An 18,073-nucleotide genomic window follows, 5' to 3' on the forward strand; every position below is an offset into this window, starting at 1 on the left:
GGAATGTATTGGGCACATGCATTATGTTCAAGGTTGCCAAGTTTTGGACAAGTTAGAATCATATAAGTATACTAAACATATTGCCTACTGGTCTAACTTCACTTTCCCAACAGGTGCAGACTGAATAGATCTTCTGCTTGTACTATTTTATTAGATACCTCATATATATATATGTATGTATGTATGTACGATTTAATGGAAAATATGATGCATGTGACAGACCAGGGGCCCGTAACTACAGGGGTCAGGGGCAATGGTCAGAAGGTAATGGTCTATTAGAGAAGACCATTTTTGCATATATTATTTTAGATGGTTTTCCTTTTCTTATCTGTTTCTATATTCTCTTTCCCTTTATTGTAATTTCACCATCCCTTCTTTGATAATTGGCTTCATTTGTGCAAAGTGGCAACGCTCCAGCTCACAGGTCCTCTCTAAATGCAGCTATCTGGTCAGGGGTGACTTCTTCTGTATATCCTAAATAGAAATCTGGTATTCTAATTAGATATAAATCTGACGAAGCAACAGATATATACACTAAAGATGGCCTTACATGTCTCAATAATATTAAGAAGTAGACAGTCACATTACCCTATAGATTCCTGCTTTATATCTTAATGTGTATGGGTGATGTTCAGTATTGGGATTAAGGGTCCTATTACATGGCCCGACGAGACAGCTTGTTGATCGGCGCTCGTTTGCTCCTTTCACACACAGCAATGATTGCTTATGTATAGGGGCAAGCGAACGTTACAACGATCACTCGTCCCAATACATTTTCTTTTTCATCATATCGGTAGCGCATCTCCTTGATTACACAGGGAGATGTGGTGCCAACAATGATGATTTTTAATTCTGCGTAAAAGAGCAGATCAGCCGATGAATGAGCGTTTGCTCTTACGTGGACTTATCGTTGCCCTGATTACACAGGAGAATGATCGGGAACGAGCGTTTATATTATCCCTCGTTTGCCTGATCATTGGCCAATGGAAGGGTATGTTCACACGGCTTATTTTCGGCTGTTTTACGTGCCGTAAATGGGTGAAAAATCGGAAGCAGAACGCCTCCAAACATCTGCCCATTGATTTCAATGGGAAAAATGGCGTTCTTATCTGACAGGCCCTTTTTTTACGCGACCGTTTTTAAAAATGGCCGCGTAAAAACACGCCCGGGAAAAAGAAGTGTGTGTCACTACTTGAGCCGTTTTTGGAGCCATTTTTCATTGACTGTATAGAAAATGAGCTACGAAAACGGCTGTAAAAAATGCAGTGAAAAACGCGAGTTGTTAAAAAAACTTCTGAAAATCAGGAGCTGTTTTCCCTTGAAAACAGCTCCGTATTTTCAGATGTTTTTTAGTATGCGTGTGAACATACAGTAATATGGCCTTAACTGTTGGACCCAGGCTCTGACACAATAATACGGCCCAGCTCTATCAGAGCCCATTAGAGCCACATTGAATGTTTATTAGCCTGTATTCATGATCTATATGTTACCTGAAATTAGAAAACAGAGTTTACGATTAAATAAATCAATTCATTGGGAATTTGAAAATTGACTTTTTATATGACAACATTTTTTTGATCTCTAATGATAGGTTTCTCCTTCTTTCTATTGCTTGGTTAAAGAACTCTTAAGCGCAGTATACTCAAATGAGGCCAGTTTTGAAATTGTGGAAAGACAAAAAACACATATTCTGGTGCCGCCAACTGTCTTTTTATTGAAAATGTATTTTCTATGGATAAAAAATACCTAATCCTAAAGCTGGCCATACACTGCTGATTTTATTCATCTAAAATGACAAACTTAGACCATCTTTTGCTGACAAAAACACAATCCAACACATTAGATATTTTTGGTCACTGCTTGGGTGTAGCAATTGCCACAATGAGTAAGAGATAGTCAACAATATGCATGCGCCACTATAGTTGTCACCTTATTAATATTTTCTTGTGCTACCTATGCACAGACCTTTGCAGAGAGATATCTGCGTTTTGTTGCTGTAAAGAATGGCAATGTCGTTCATAACAAAAAAAAAAAGACTAGTCGTTCATCGCTTTATCATCTAAAATCACTAATGTATAGCCAGCTTTGACTCCATTCATATTTGCTTTGGAAGCTCCTTCGCAAATTCCATGAAATTTAAAGGAAAGAATAGCGCTCCATGTATAGGGCCCTATGGGCGCTGGTTGTATCCGTCAAACAATGGATCTGGCACTACATCGTGGCTTCTGTTATTAATGGTCAGATAAAACACTTCATTCTAAGCATCTTTTGAATTAAAACCCTGTGGAGTTCTCTGCGGAGCTATAGTACTTCCTGCCTTACAATAGCGCCCCCTTGCGTCCCTTCTCAGCCCCTGATGGTGCGTTCACCTTCCTCGCAATGGAATGGCGAACACGCATGCACCGTGTTTCTGCTCATTCCCCTCATCCTCAGTGGAGTCTAGGGATCCCTGCTAGTGAGCAGGCTATCACATAATCCTCAGTGTCTTCTCTTTCATGGAAGAAGTCGAGCTTGAGCAGTGGCATTTTCTTCTTTTCATAAGCACAGAAGAACCCGCATGGGTGCATTTTGATAGTCTTGTCAGGGACAAATTATTATGAAGTGAAGTGAGACTAATGTGCCAAACTGCGGCTTCTGGGAGCGGAAATAAAAGAACAGCAGCGAGGAGATTTATTGTTAAAGAAGGCTCGTTGATGGTCAGATAGGGCGGTGCTGCTGCCCACACACCAGTTAGCTACAGACCCGAGAATACAATTGGAAATAAATAATTGTAAAAAAAAAAGGCTAATTTCAATACAATATATTTATTAACATGTTTCTTTACCATTACACATTGGATTCCGTTAGTTTAAGAAGTAAAAGGGTATGTAGGATAACACCTTTAAGTTCCACTGTTACGTTTACATGGGCAGTGGGGGTTGTGACCATTTGGTGTACTACAAATCTGGCACAAAGTATATATAAAAAAAAAAAGTTTTCTTCTCCTTTGGTTCTACAGGACTTGGTTCATCTAAAATTACCATAAAACGTGAATTTGACAAATCAATTCTTTCATCTTCTACAGACTGACAAATATTTCAAAATTCTCTTTGTCACTGATTCTCTAAGATGTGAATCCTATTGATTTGCTGTTAATTTCAAACACAGTAAATAAATTCCACTAACTCTAGTACAAACTAAAATTAAAAAAGCGATGGAAGACAATTTGAGATTTTTTTTTTTACCCAAAGATTTTTTTTTTACTATCCTCAGCTCTTGAAAAGCTCTTGGAAAGTACTCAAAATTGTTTTCAATAAAAAGCAATGTGTATTTCACTTTAGTTCCCATTTCCCCTGACATCTCATATTCAAAATAACTTTTTTTTAAAAATAAATAAATTCAAACCTACCTTCTTGATCTGTGGTGATGGTGATTGAACTATATTGTCTGGGAGATAAGCTGAGTTCCGAGACCCCGTTGACTACCTCAATATCGAAAGTGTAGTTGACATGAGATAAAAAGTCCAGGATCGTGACGGAGGAGTTAACCAATCCCGAATGTCGAGGTACAAAGCGAATTCCTCCTCCACAAAGTTCACATTGGTTGGGATCTGATCCGCATTTCTTGCAAATAACATTGTAGATGAGGTCCTTCCTGCCTCCGGTGTCAAACGGCGGACTCCACTCTAGACACAGAGCAGTTTCATTCAAGTTAAAATTGACATTTCTTGGAGCTGAAGGTGGTTCTGAAAGCCAAAAATAAACAATAGAGAATATAACAAATGAATACAATCTGGGTGACATCCCACCTTCAAGCTCTTTTATTTTGGGCACATACTTTGATTTCCCAGTTGTAGTATATGAAGCAATCATTCCTCCAATAATCAAGTCTTAGTTAGTAATCAGCCCCCTACTGGGACATCGCAAGCACTGCCAAGAGCACTTACTTCAGACCCCTATGAAATTGCATTTAGCTCGAGAAATCTAATGATTTAATTTAAAATGTGTTAAAAATTCATGTCTCTTTTTTAACATCTCATCTATTTTGCAACTGAAAGCTAGCCAAGGCAAGCAACACTAAATAAATCCAATGCTACAGAGAGAGGACATCAAAGGTCCTGTGCAAATGGTGCTTCTTTCTTTACAGTAAACTGCAATAAAAAAAGTGTTGCTATTCTGCAAGGAGGATATTCGTGACACAGCTCGCTGTAAACAGAAATGCTTCTTTTAGTGCTGTGAAAACGAAAAGAAAAGTATCAGCTCCCCAATGCTTGAGAGTAACGTTTGGTTCAGGCATGTATAAGGCAGGTGTACGGAAATTCTTTCAGTGCTGCTCAAATACTTTATGGATAAAATCCTCTCCTGTTGCCAATTTTCAAAGTCCTATATACAGTGGCTATAAAAAGTATTAACGTCCCTAAGGCTTCGTTCACATCTGCGCTAGGGCTCCGTTCCGTCTGAGCTTTCCGTCGTAACGGAATCCTGACAGACACAAACGGAAACCATAGTTTTCCGTTTCCATCACCATTGATTTCAATGGTGACAGATCCAGTGTCAATGGTTTCCATTTGTCTCCGTTGTGCAAGGGTTCCATAGTTTTGACAGAATCAATACCGTAGTCGACTACACTATTCATTCCATCAAAACGACGGAACAATTGTACAACGGAGACAAACAGAAACCATTGGCACTGGATCCGTCACAATTGAAATCAATGGTGATGGAAACGGAAACCTATGTTTTCCATTTGTGTCTGTTTGGGCTTCGTTCCGACGGAAAGCTCAGACGGAACGTCAGAACGGAGCCCTAGCGCAGATGTGAACGAAGCCTAAGATTGTTTTACTGTTGGGAGTTTGATTTATTTTCCAGTATGATGACCACTAGCATAAAGCTAAAGCTACATAAAATATATGAATGATATTGTCCCGGACTGGTCAAACCCATCAGACTCCCTAATGAATAGCATAGCAACAATTAAAAGATATTAGACCAGTGTATAATTACAAAGGTGTCCATGGCGTAACTGCCTACTCTGGTGGAGACCGATGTGGTGAACTTTATCCAACAGAGTCCTGCAGGAGAAGCACTACAACTTCAGGTAGTATTGAAGTACATAATGGTGCAGGTCTTTTATTGCTCAGGTCCTCTAAAGCTAAAAACCACCACAGACCAGACCAGGACAGACCATTTACAAAGAGAGAAATAAATACAAGGGCACGGACATGGGTCAGAATCAGAGGAGGAGCAGGAGCCTCAAGTCATGGGTCCATGCTTTACTATTGAACAATGTATAAAAATACTCTGCACCCCCATTAGATTAAAAATTCGTACATTTATTAATTGATCATGCAGTGTTTTTGCTGGGAAGTCAGAATAAAGAGAGGTAAATGTTTTCGGTCAAAAGAGACCTTCATCAGACCTTCAGACTGCCCAGGGTCTAAATGTAGACTTATTCCCCTCTCCCTATTGAGAATACTTGCACACTCAGCGAAACCGAGTGTGTATGTGTATGGGGAGATTGGGAGGAATAGCAGTTATTGAACATAGATTGGCCACCTTTAGGGTGTCGATTTAGGAGAAATTATGAAGTCTCCACTTCTTATGACTCAGGATTTAAAGATGAGAGAGAGAGAAAAAGAAAGAAAAAGAAAGAAAGAAAGAAAGAAAGAAAGAAAGAAAGCAAGCAAGAAAGAAGAGAAGAGAAGTATTTGAAGATATATGGCCACATTTAGGGTGTCGATTTAGGAGAAATTTTGAAGTCTCCACTTATTATGACTCAGGATTTAAAGATGAGAGAAAGAGAAAACGAGAAAGAGAAACAAAGAGAGCGAGAGAAAGAGAAACAAAGAGAGAGAGAGAGAGAACAAAAAAGAAAGACAAGGGAAGTGTGAAGTGTCTGTGTAAGCTTGTGTGCAGGTGGGTGACTGGGTGACCAAAGACAGCTCTTTGACACAAAAATATCTGTGTATAGTTGTAATTGTTTTTCGGATTAATTATAGAACAGCAGCTCTGAAGCACAGACTACAGCTTTACAAGTGAAATGCTGCAGAGACTAGTACCAAAGGAACATCTATCTTACATACAGTGAAGGAAATAAGTATTTGATCCCTTGCTGATTTTGTAAGTTTGCCCACTGTCAAAGTCATGAGCAGTCTAGAATTTTTAGGTTATGTTAATTTTACCAGTGAGAGATAGATTATATATATAAAAAAAAAGAAAGTCACATAGTCAAAATTATATATATTTATTTGCATTGTGCACAGAGAAATAAGTATTTGATCCCCTACCAACCATTAAGAGTTCAGCCTCCTCCAGACCAGTTACACGCTCCAAATCAACTTGGTGCCTGCATTAAAGACACCTGTCTTACATGGTCACCTGTATAAAAGACTCCTGTCCACAGACTCAATGAATCAGTCTGACGCTAACCTCTACAACATGGGCAAGACCAAAGTGCTTTCTAAGGATGTCAGGGACAAGATCATAGACCTGCACAAGGCTGGAATGGGCTACAAAACCATAAGTAAGATGCTGGGTGAGAAGGAGACAACTGTTGGTGCAATAGTAAGAAAATAGAAGACATACAAAATGACTGTCAATCGACATGGATCTGGGGCTCCATGCAAAATCTCACCTCGTGGGGTATCCATGATCCTGAGGAAGGTGAGAGCTCAGCCGAAAACTACTTGGGGGGAACTTGTTAATGATCTCAAGGCAGCTGGGACCACAGTCACCAAGAAAACCATTGGTAACACATTACGCCGTAATGGATTAAAATCCTGCAGTGCCCGCAAGGTCCCCCTGCTCATGAAGGCACATGTACAGGCCCGTCTGAAGTTTGCAAATGAACATCTGGATGATTCCGAGAGTGATTGGGAGAAGGTGCTGTGGTCAGATGAGACTAAAATTGAGCTCTTTGGCATTAACTCAACTCGCCGTGTTTGGAGGAAGAGAAATGCTGCCTATGACCCAAAGAACACCGTCCCCACTGTCAAGCATAGAGGGGGAAACATTATGTTTTGGGGGTGTTTCTCTGCTAAGGGCACAGGACTATTTCACCGCATCAATGGTAGAATGGATGGAGCCATGTACCGTCAAATCCTGAGTGACAACCTCCTTCCCTCCACCAGGACATTAAAAATGGCTCGTGGCTGGGTCTTCCAGCACGACAATGACCCGAAACATACAGCCAAGGCAACAAAGGAGTGGCTCAAAAAGAAGCACATTAAGGTCATGGAGTGGCCTAGCCAGTCTCCAGACCTTAATCCCATCTAAAACTTATGGAGGGAGCTGAAGAGCCGAGTTGCCAAGCGACAGCCTCGAAATCTTAATGATTTACAGATGATCTGCAAAGAGGAGTGGGCCAAAATTCCATCTAACATGTGTACAAACCTCATCATCAACTACAAAAAAACGTCTGACTGCTGTGCTTGCCAACAAGGTTTTTGCCACCAAGTATTAAGTTTTGTTTGCCAAAGGGATCAAATACTTATTTCTCTGTGCACAATGCAAATAAATATATATAATTTTGACAATGTGATTTTCAGTTTTTTTTTAAATATAATCTATCTCTCACTGGTAAAATTAACCTAGCCTAAAAATTCTAGACTGTTCATGTCTTTAACAGTGGGCAAACTAACAAAATCAGCAAGGGATCAAATACTTATTTCCTTCACTGTATGATTTTTATCATTTAGGCAAAGATACACTTCAACTGCACTTCAACTGTTAGCTACTATATCTAATGACATATTGTGAAATGAAGCAGCACATTTTATTGTTGTTTATCAAGTGCAAATCAGATGTGTGAGATAAAATTATTTCATTAATTAAATATAATCTAATAATTAGCAATTTAGAGGAACGCTAAATTAAATGTGTTGATTAAGTAATTATGCAGTACACCAAATGCCAGCTTAAGCCTTTATCTAGAATAATTATGTAGCAAAATTAATAACACCTTAGAGTAAAAACATATTTCTAATAAGGAAATAGCAAACATTTAAAATGTACTAGATACTAGGACTTTTTTATTTTTATTTTTTAAATACTTATCTAACCAATACATGAATTGAGTTTATCTTGTACTGATCCAAAAATACAGCATTTCTCGCAGTCCAAAGCTGTATTGCGAATTCTGAAAGGTACTTGGTGGAGGTCTACCATTATCCAGAGTAGTTACAAAGACCCTCTATTGCACCGGAGGACTAAGCATGTCCATGCATTGTATGGTTGCAATGCTCACTGTGTAATGCTTAATTTCCCCTGCGGTGGTGATGCCGCCGGTTTTCCCCATACATTACATCTGAAAGCTGAACATCACCAGGACATCCTGTGATCAGCCTATAGGCAGAGGACCCTTCTAACCAAAAGGAATGGCCCAAAGTGCGTAACCCCTCTTTACACCAGTCACTGTACAGTAATCTCATGTAGAAAAAATGCTTTCTTTCAGGATGTAATGCAGCAGAGAATATTGCATTATATGGGCTCAGTTAAGCTGTTAGGTGTAACACAGGTGAAGACTCTCTAAACTGATTCTAATTGCCAGCAAAAGAATTCGGAATGCAGCTCTGGACTATAAGGCCTTGTTCACACTTTTTAGCAGGCAGAAAAAATCTGCCTCAGAAATTCTTCAGGAATGTGTTTTGCTGCTTTATTTGCCTGCGGCCATTGAATCTAATGCAAGAACCACGGGCAAAAAATGCCATGACGAACACTCTGAAATGAACGCTGCAGTTTTTTTCTGCCTACTACTGATTTCAGTGGGAGGTCAAAGACGGAAACCACAGTAAGAAAAACATGCCGCTTTCCTTTCACGCAACTGGCCAAAAGCCGCTCGGGATGAAAATATGCCTCTGCCTCCCATTGAGATCAATGGGGGGCGATTTCGGTAATTTTTTAGCGCGGTATCCACGTCACAATCTGAACTGAACCAAACACAGGCTGTGACTCGGGACCAATAGGAGAGAAGTAATGTGATGTATATACAAAGTTACACACATTTTTATGTAGGTCTCATCCATATGTAAACTGTAAAACGATGGTGAAGGTAAATGTAATCTTTAAGAACAAAAACCTATAGTTCAGAGTCTGACACACCAAAATAACTTTAAAATAGAAATTTTATTGAATACATCTAAAAAATGCCACAAAAGTTAAAACAGAGATGATATCCACAGTACAGAAAGACAACCAGATTGATTGTATATAATAATTCCAGATATATGGGTAAAGGGCAACACTGTTCAAATACAGGAATACATCCACAATGGGTTACAATTGTGTAAAGTAATATACATATTCTGATACATTAACCAGCAAAATAGGCTATTCAGCAAACAGGGCAAATCTCCCACGTATGTATCTCTCTCACATCTTTAAAGTATAAATTAAGTAAACATCAATGAATGAGTGTACACAAGTATAAATACCCCTGAATAAAGCCAGATGCAAAAATCAGTAGAAAAAAACAGTAGAAATACTAGTACCATGCACAAGTAAAATACATGGCTCTATTTAAACAGACACATGAAATAGGAGCAGGGCAATAGCTGTAATGTCCGCCCCATTTGCAGACACTCAAACACCCATTAGGTAGAATGTGATAGAAAGAAACTTTTTGCTGGAACACAGGTATATGCTGGAAGCGGAGTTCATACCCATAGTAACAGGTCACCGTTGACACCAGGGTTGACACCAGAGACGGTGACCTGTTACTATGGGTATGAACTCCGCTTCCAGCATATACCTGTGTTCCAGCAAAAAGTTTCTTTCTATCACATTCTACGTAATGGGTGTTTGAGTGTCTGCAAATGGGGCGGACATTACAGCTATTGCCCTGCTCCTATTTTATGTGTCTGTTTAAATAGAGCCATGTATTTTACTTGTGCATGGTACTAGTATTTCTACTGTTTTTTTCTACTGATTTTTGCATCTGGCTTTATTCAGGGGTATTTATACTTGTGTACACTCATTCATTGATGTTTACTTAATTTATACTTTAAAGATGTGAGAGAGATACATACGTGGGAGATTTGCCCTGTTTGCTGAATAGCCTATTTTGCTGGTAAATGTATCAGAATATGTATATTACTTTACACAATTGTAACCCATTGTGGATGTATTCCTGTATTTGAACAGTGTTGCCCTTTACCCATATATCTGGAATTATTATATACAATCAATCTGGTTGTCTTTCTGTACTGTGGATATCATCTCTGTTTTAACTTTTGTGGCATTTTTTAGATGTATTCAATAAAATTTCTATTTTAAAGTTATTTTGGTGTGTCAGACTCTGAACTATAGGTTTTTGTTACTAATCAGCGGGTTCACCGTTATTACCATGCGTCTTTCCCCATAATTTATTATGTTATAAGTCAGATTTGTGACTACAATAAATGTATCGGGGGAACTTCTTTCGTGGTGTTCTTCATGTAGGTATACTACTGTAATCTTTAAGAAACCTGTTCATGCAGTAGAAATATATATAAAAAAGCATAAAGGATTTCTTCCTAAAACATTGTGTACTTGTTTATTCAGCTCATGATGGAAAAAGGACATACAAATTGAATTCCTGACTGCAATATTTGTTTCTTGGCAGCTAACACCTTACTTTGTCCAACAGAAATGTCAAAATATTTGCTCTTCTGTAGATGAAACCTATATAATGATATTTCCAGATGTTTATATTACGCTGTCTTTTTTCTTGTGCACAAAACATCGATTATCTAACTCTGTCTGACAGGCCATGGCCACTAGAACTGGGAGTTTTCATCAAGAATCTAATAGCAGGGTTGTTTCAGCTACAAGAATATAGAAAACTATTGTAATGTTCTAAAACAGGATTATAAATCTCTTACTACAACAGAAGATGTCTCATCAGCTGGTCCTGATACGCATAAAATGTTGTATAAACCGCATCTTCCTAATGTCTTTTTATTATTAGTAATGATAGTAATAGTGATTAAAGGGATTGTTCACTTTGCATATCTTTTATGCCAAGAATAAGCTGATCACAGGGTGTCCTGCTGCTCGGACTCCCAGCAATGAGCTGTTATTTCTGGGGAAATTTGGAAGCAAGTGTTCAATTCTACTGTTCGCCACCACCAGTAGACATGAACTTCAATGGGAGAAGAAGGCTGCAGTACTGTGAATCACCGCTAAATGTGTGTCGAAGATTCACAGTGAGCAAGTAGAAATTAAGGGGAAGCAGCGCCCCCCTTTCAAAACAGCTGATCGTCAGGGGTCCTGTGAGTCAGACCCTGACCCATCAGCTATTGATAGCCTATACTGAGGATAGGCCATCGACTTTTACTGGCTGAAAAACCCCTTTAAATGGAGCCTATTTAAATTAAAGATTGTCTCTCCGGAGACAACCCCTTTCAGATTGAAGCCGTTCATTTTAGGCATCCCCAGATAGCCACGGCTAGCCAGACATTACAACCATCTGGAAATGTATTATTACATGGTGGCCATTCAGATGAATGACTATCTATTTAATACATAGTCCTCTAGAGTGGTAGCCGCTCTTGCAGAGGATCTCTCTTGGTTCTGGTTCATAGAGGGGGAAACCGACGGGTAACAACCCTTTATTATGTCCATATGCCCTAATAAAGCATTTGGACAAGGGTTATCTTCATGAGACAACCCCTTTAATGGACTGTCCATGTATTGAATCATACAGTTAGAGAGATGCTCTGTAATAGCTATTACAAATTACTCAAAAAGGCAGACCAATTTGTAATAGCTCGAAAAGTCGAAAATTTAAAATTCACTATTGGCTTTTGAGCCAGCAGTGAATTTGGCAAAATAAATTTTATAGTCTATAGCAGGGGTGCACAGCCTTTTTTAGTCTGAGGGCCGGATTGGCAGATTGTGCTACTTCAAGAGGCCGCAATAAAACTTTGAATGCATAAAGGAGTATTCCCATATCTACAGGATATGCCATAAATATCTGACAGCTGAGAAAGTCAAGACTTTTACCCCTGGTCTATAGCTTGTCACTAATATGTAAACTACACACTGAAAACTTGCACTCTATTACTTGCTAATGGGAACTCAGGACAATTACAAGGCATTATGAATTTCCCAGGTACCCTGCACTATTTTCAGACTTATGATTCCATAAATAATAATACATAGAGCTGGGAACAACATAGGATAAATTGAAATGAGACCCTCTAGCCTTTTTGCTTTCTAAATAACATCTTCCCCAAAGATGCCCCCTGTCAATATACAGATATATTTTTTTATTACTGCACATTTCCCTCTTGTTTAAAGCAGCATCATCTACTCATGCTTCCAGTTGCCTGAGTGGGAGGGATGTAACACAAGCCTGTGTTGAGGTGGGGGACAGTGTATTGTGTTGCAAATGGAATAGAACATCACGCGACCACTTGGTCTTAAATGGTTTTCTCCCAGAAAGCAAGTGTTACTACTAATAAAGTGTCACCACGCTAATAAGTATCTTATAGGTTGTTAAAGAGAACCTGTCACCCCTTCTGCCATGTCTGTTTTAGTAACTAATTATATTCCTCTTGAAATAACAATTCTGGAACATCTTTTCTTAGAACTCTACATTGGGCCGTTCCTCTATTATTCCTCCTAGAAACATATGTATAAATTGACAACTGGGTGTTACCAGTTGGGGGTGTGTTCCTACGCAGAATGACAATGTCCAATCAGTGCTGACTCAGTGACACTGTGTAGGGACACGCCCCTTTGACCAGGGCAGTGGTAACACTCAGTTGTCAATTTAGTGAAAAATGTATATGAGGGGCGGAGCTTGCCACTCTTGGTGATGGACGTGTAATCCCGGCACTCCACACTACATCCACTGATTCTTCGGGTCATTGCCTCACTATTTCGCTAACATGGTAAAGACTGGATGGGACAAGACTAAGGACCTTGCATGTACCCCCAGATCCCATAAACAGTCGTCCGACATGGATAAATACTTTGGGAAAAAGCTGCCTTCTTCTTCGGAGGGTAGATCTAAGATGGCGCCGGCGTCCTCGCACTGTGAACAGGCGGAGGAATTAGACAGTTCTTGTGCGCCTTCTGATTCGGCTGGAGATGATGACTCTGTACCGATATCCAGGGCTTATTTGAAGAAAACATTATTGCAGGCACTCATGCCAGTGATGAAAGATTCATCAGATATTAAATCTGACATGCATCATATTGGCCACAGAGTAATGGCGCTGGAAGAAGCTCACATTACTACTTCAAAATATGGTGCTTCTGTTCATAAAGAGTTTTCTGCTCATCAAATTCATTTGAAAATCGCAGTAGACGGAGGAATGTCCGGTTAAGAAGAATTCCGGAGTCGGTCGATCATGATGCCTTACCTGCTGCTGTGGATGCTATTTTTGGCTCGTTGTTGGGGGCTGAGCTAGCTATATCTATAACTGTGGAAAGGGTACACCGAGCCCTTCGACCCAGACCTGGTGTCGGTGAACCACCACGTGACGTCATTTGTGGGATTCTTAGCTATGTCCACACGGCGGCCATTTTACGGGCAGCGAGAGATGCTCAGGAAGTTTTGTATGAAGGGACTAAGATCTTACTTTTCCAAGACCTGGCGGCGAGCACTTTGGCCAAACACCGTATTCTGAAGCCGGTTACAGAAGCTCTAAGGGCTAAGAAGTTACCTGTCCGATGGCTTTACCCCTTTGGTCTCGCTACCATGAAAGATGGTCGACAAATCACCATTCGCACTCCTGGGGATCTGGATAACGCCTGGAGCAAGCTAGGGATTGATCCTATGAAGATTCCGTCATGGATGCCGGTGTCGTTGGATCTATCATTGCCACCTTTGCAGGAACCTTGGCATTCTTCATCCAAGCCCAAGTCTCCGAGAGGCAAGAAGACGCGTTTGGCTGAGGACACTTGATTGATGTCTTTGGATGTCTTTGAGTGGTTTATTTCTTGGCTTCTTCACATATTGTTGTTGTTGCTTGTATATGATGGGGCATTTGATTTAACCTTATTTAAACCCAGTACGTGAATGTAAACTCACCTTGGTAGGTTGGAGGAGGGTTTGATAATGTTTTATTAATGGATGTGTGAGGATTTCTATTAAGTGGGATGGTGGATAATTTTCTTGTTCTGTTATCCTTTCTTTATGTAACCTCCCAGGTCTTTAGTGTGTGTCAGACAATGCATTAGACAGTCGATTTTGCTTTGTGCTTTATTATCATACTATGGTTTGTAATACCCTCTATACATGTTTCACCCCATCCACTTATATATCATTGAGGTGATTAAGTTAAGTATTAGTATACAGATTAGTATACAGTTTAATTATTTTGAGTTTTGAAGAATCGGTTCGATGTTTTGTATAACATGGCAGGGGATTTTTTTGGATGCTTTTTTGGATGCTTTGCTTTTTAGCATCTCAGATGCACCTCCTATTTTCGGGATGATATTGAGGTTTCACTTTGATATAATTTATTATTATTTTTTGTTATTATGTGTTTTATTGTCTATTTTGTTTTGTCTCTCAGGTGGTGGTTTTTTGTATACTCCCTTGCTGTCCTGATGGTCCTTTATATAAATTCCCATGGGTAGATTACGCATATGCTTCTTCAACGTGAAGGGGTTGAATTCTCCCCAAAAGAGATCTCGTATATTTAATTCATTAAAGTTTACTACTCCTGATATATTAATGCTGCAGGAAACCCATTTCCGTCCTACACATCTTCCAAATCTGTCTAAACAACCATATACCCAATGGTTCCATAGTACTTATTCCTCTAGGTCAAGGGGGGTCTCTATTGCCATTCATAAGGACACACCCTTTAAAGTGGATGCTTCTTTGCTTGACCCCATGGGAAGATACGTATTCTTGAAGGGCCACATCTCCAACATTAAGTTTACGTTAGCAACTGTATATGCACTTAATGTTGGACAACTGTCATGGTTGCGTAAAACTCTTTATTCCCTTAAAACCTTTAGTGAAGGGTATCTTGTTTTTGGGGGAGACCTTAATGTTTTCATGGATCTCCCTTTAGATTCTACTTCCTCTACTACTCCTGTGTCTACTTCTGCTATGCGTCAACTTAAACTTCTTCTGTCACAATTGGGGATTGTAGATTCATGGAATTAGGAATCCTTCACTGAAAGATTATACTTTTTATTCTCCTCCTCATGGAACCTATCATAGGACTGACTACATATTTATTCCTATGATCCTTATTCCTTCATTGCTTCATTCTGACATAGGTAATATTACAGTCTCGGACCATGCTCCGATCTCTCTTTCCTTAGAATTGTTTAATTTGCCCCGACGGGAATGGACCTGGGGATTGAATTATACCAGTATTGCAAATAGGGAGCATAGTCATGCTCTTGCCCTTAAACTAGAAGAATTCTTTAGATTTAATGATACTCCACAAATCTCTAGGCCCATTCTCTGGGAGACGCAAAAAGCTTTCATGAGGGGGAAACAAAGGAATGGCCAAATCCTTGACTTGCTTCAAAAAATATCTCAATTGGAAATTTCGCATAAAAATTCTAGCTTGGTTGAGGATTATCGTGAGCTTTGTAAGTTAAGACAGGAACTTAAGGATCATTTGAATGTTAAAGCGGCTAAAGCTTTTTTGGCTGCCCGTAGTCACATGTACCTTCATGGAGATAAAGGCTCTAAATTGATGACCCGGCTGATTAGACAAAAACAATCCAAAACATTTATAGAGGCTATTAAAGATGAAAAAGGGGTACGAGTGACTGCTACTCCGCTTATAGCTAAAGCTTTTCAATCCTTTTATTCCTCCCTATACAATTTGGGTGGCTCAGTGGAAGGGCCTGTGTTGCTACCTCATGAGAAGAGAGAGAAAATGGATAGATTCTTGGATTCTATTACGGTACCTGGCCTTTCTGAGTTGGATTGTGGAGTGCTCTTGGCGCCTAACACTAAAGAGGAAGTAGAGAAAGTATTGCATTCAATTCCGTCTGGGAAGAGCCCGGGTCCTGATGGTCTCCCTATCTCATTTTATAAAAAATGTAGTCAGCAATTGATACCGAAGTTTGTGGAGGTATGTAATTCTTTACTTGAGGGTTCTTCCTTCCCTAAGCAAGCAATGGAAGCTTTTATAACTATTCTTCCTATGGAAGGGAAGGACCCAGAATGTTGCGGGAGTTACTGGCCTATTTCGCTCTTGAACTGTGATGTGAAGTGGTGGGCAAAAATGTTGTCTCTTCGCATTCAACCCTTATTGCCTAAAATAATAAATGAGGAGCAGGTGGGATTTGTGAAGGGACGGGAGGGTAGGCACAATGTTAGTAGGGTTTTGCATGCTATTTGTAAAGTGGGGCGCCGGGGGCCCTCTATGGTCCTTCTCAGTACGGATGCAGAGAAAGCTTTCGATAGGGTCTGTTGGGAGTACATGAGAGCTACCTTACTTAAATTTAACTTTCCTCCTCTGTTTATGAATGCCATATTTTCTTTGTATGCTTCCCCGTCCACTAGAATTCAAGTGAATGGCTCTTTGTCAGACTACTTTTCTATAACAAATGGGACCCGCCAAGGTTGCCCTCTGTCTCCATCTCTATTTTGTATGGTGATGGAGACACTACCTTGCGATACTTCGACAGACCGATGATATTGGAGGTCTACGGATGGGGAATCGTACTCATAAATTGGCAGCCTTTGCGGATCTGTTATTGATGGTCACGAATCCTCTTGTAGCTTTTCCATTGATAATAGATGTCTTTAATAATTTTGGAAAGATTTCTAATTTCAAAATAAACTATGATAAATCAGAGGCTCTAGGTGTTAATTTACCTGTTGCTCAGCTTTCAGCTTTGAAATTTATTTCTCCTTTTAGGTGGCCTTCAAATGCTATTAAATATTTGGGAATAATGATTTTAGCTGATATGTCCCAACTTTTTTCACTTTATTTTAAGCCTCTTGTGTCGAAATCCAATACATTTCTTTCCTAATTAAAAATCCCTTATGTCTCATGGATAGGACAAAAGAATTTACTTGCTACTGATGTGCTCCCGCAGATCCTTTACACGATGCAGAGTCTTCCTATTGAGCTTCCATCTAGTTTTTTCAATAGTTTTAAAAGTATTTTCATTAAATTCTTATGGAATGGGAAACATTCCCGATTGGCTTATCGGCTCCTTACATTTAAAAAAACGCAAGGTGGGATGGCATTACCTGACTTAAGGACATATTATGAAGCGGTCCAATTATCTCGTTGGTCACAATTAGCCAATATGTCTTTAGAGGCTCTTTATTTGGACATGGAAAGAGCGCTCCTCTCAGAGGATTTATCTCACTTGCTATGGGTGAAATTACCGTTACCTTCGAAGAAGGTTTTGATTAGCGTTCTAACTCGAGGGATGCTTAAGGTATGTCAGAGATCGGGTGCTCTGGCCATGTCCAGTGGAGGTCTCTCTTCACTGGCTCCATTGGCTGTATTTCCGCATTTTGTTAATAATGCGCAAAATGTTTGTTCTTCGATATGGCAGGTACTTAAAACTTATAAGGTGGCTGAGATAATCGTTTCTCCAGATTCACCTGATCTAGATGCTCTTATGGCCCAACTTCGGGAAAGTTCTCCAACTCCTTCTATTGTTAATGTATCTTTTCTACATAGATTCCATTTTAACTCAGTATGCCGTAAATTTCTGTCTGCTAGACCAGTCTCGTACCCTGATCCCACGTGGCTAGAAAATTATTCTCTTCTACCCAATCATCCATCTAGATCTCTGTCTAAGATACAGTCAGGTCTCCTCCTACAACAGGCTCCATCTAGACCATACTTCATTAGAGAGTTGGAATGTGAGTTAGGTATTACTCTATCGCAAAAAGAGATTGATTTTGTACTATCTCATTCGATTGGGTTCTCTAAATGTGTGAGGTACCAGGAAAACTCGTATAAATTAGTTACGAGGTGGAATCGTACACCCGCTTATCTTTATAAAATACATCTTGCTGGTACGGATGTCTGTTGGAGATGACGGGGACGCTTTCTCACATATGGTGGTTTTTCCCTAAAGTTAAGAATTTCTGGAAGCAGGTGGAAAGGGCTATTGGCAGTATTAGGGTATGTGCACACACACTAATTACGTCCGTAATTGAC

General features: G+C 39.7%; 1 protein-coding gene across 3 annotated transcripts in view; it reads right to left on the reverse strand.

Moving 5' to 3' along the window:
* The window catches only part of EPHA6 (EPH receptor A6), an 886,412-nt gene that overhangs the window by 408,815 nt on the left and 459,524 nt on the right, over window positions 1-18,073 (reverse strand). For all 3 annotated transcript variants that reach the window (XM_075854449.1, XM_075854448.1, XM_075854450.1), the window contains one exon: window positions 3,389-3,724. In XM_075854449.1, coding sequence (XP_075710564.1) covers window positions 3,389-3,724 — 336 coding nt within the window. The remainder of the gene's footprint in view (window positions 1-3,388; window positions 3,725-18,073) is intronic.

This window comes from Rhinoderma darwinii, chromosome 2 (genome assembly GCF_050947455.1).
Source record: "Rhinoderma darwinii isolate aRhiDar2 chromosome 2, aRhiDar2.hap1, whole genome shotgun sequence".
Taxonomy (NCBI): domain Eukaryota; kingdom Metazoa; phylum Chordata; class Amphibia; order Anura; family Rhinodermatidae; genus Rhinoderma; species Rhinoderma darwinii.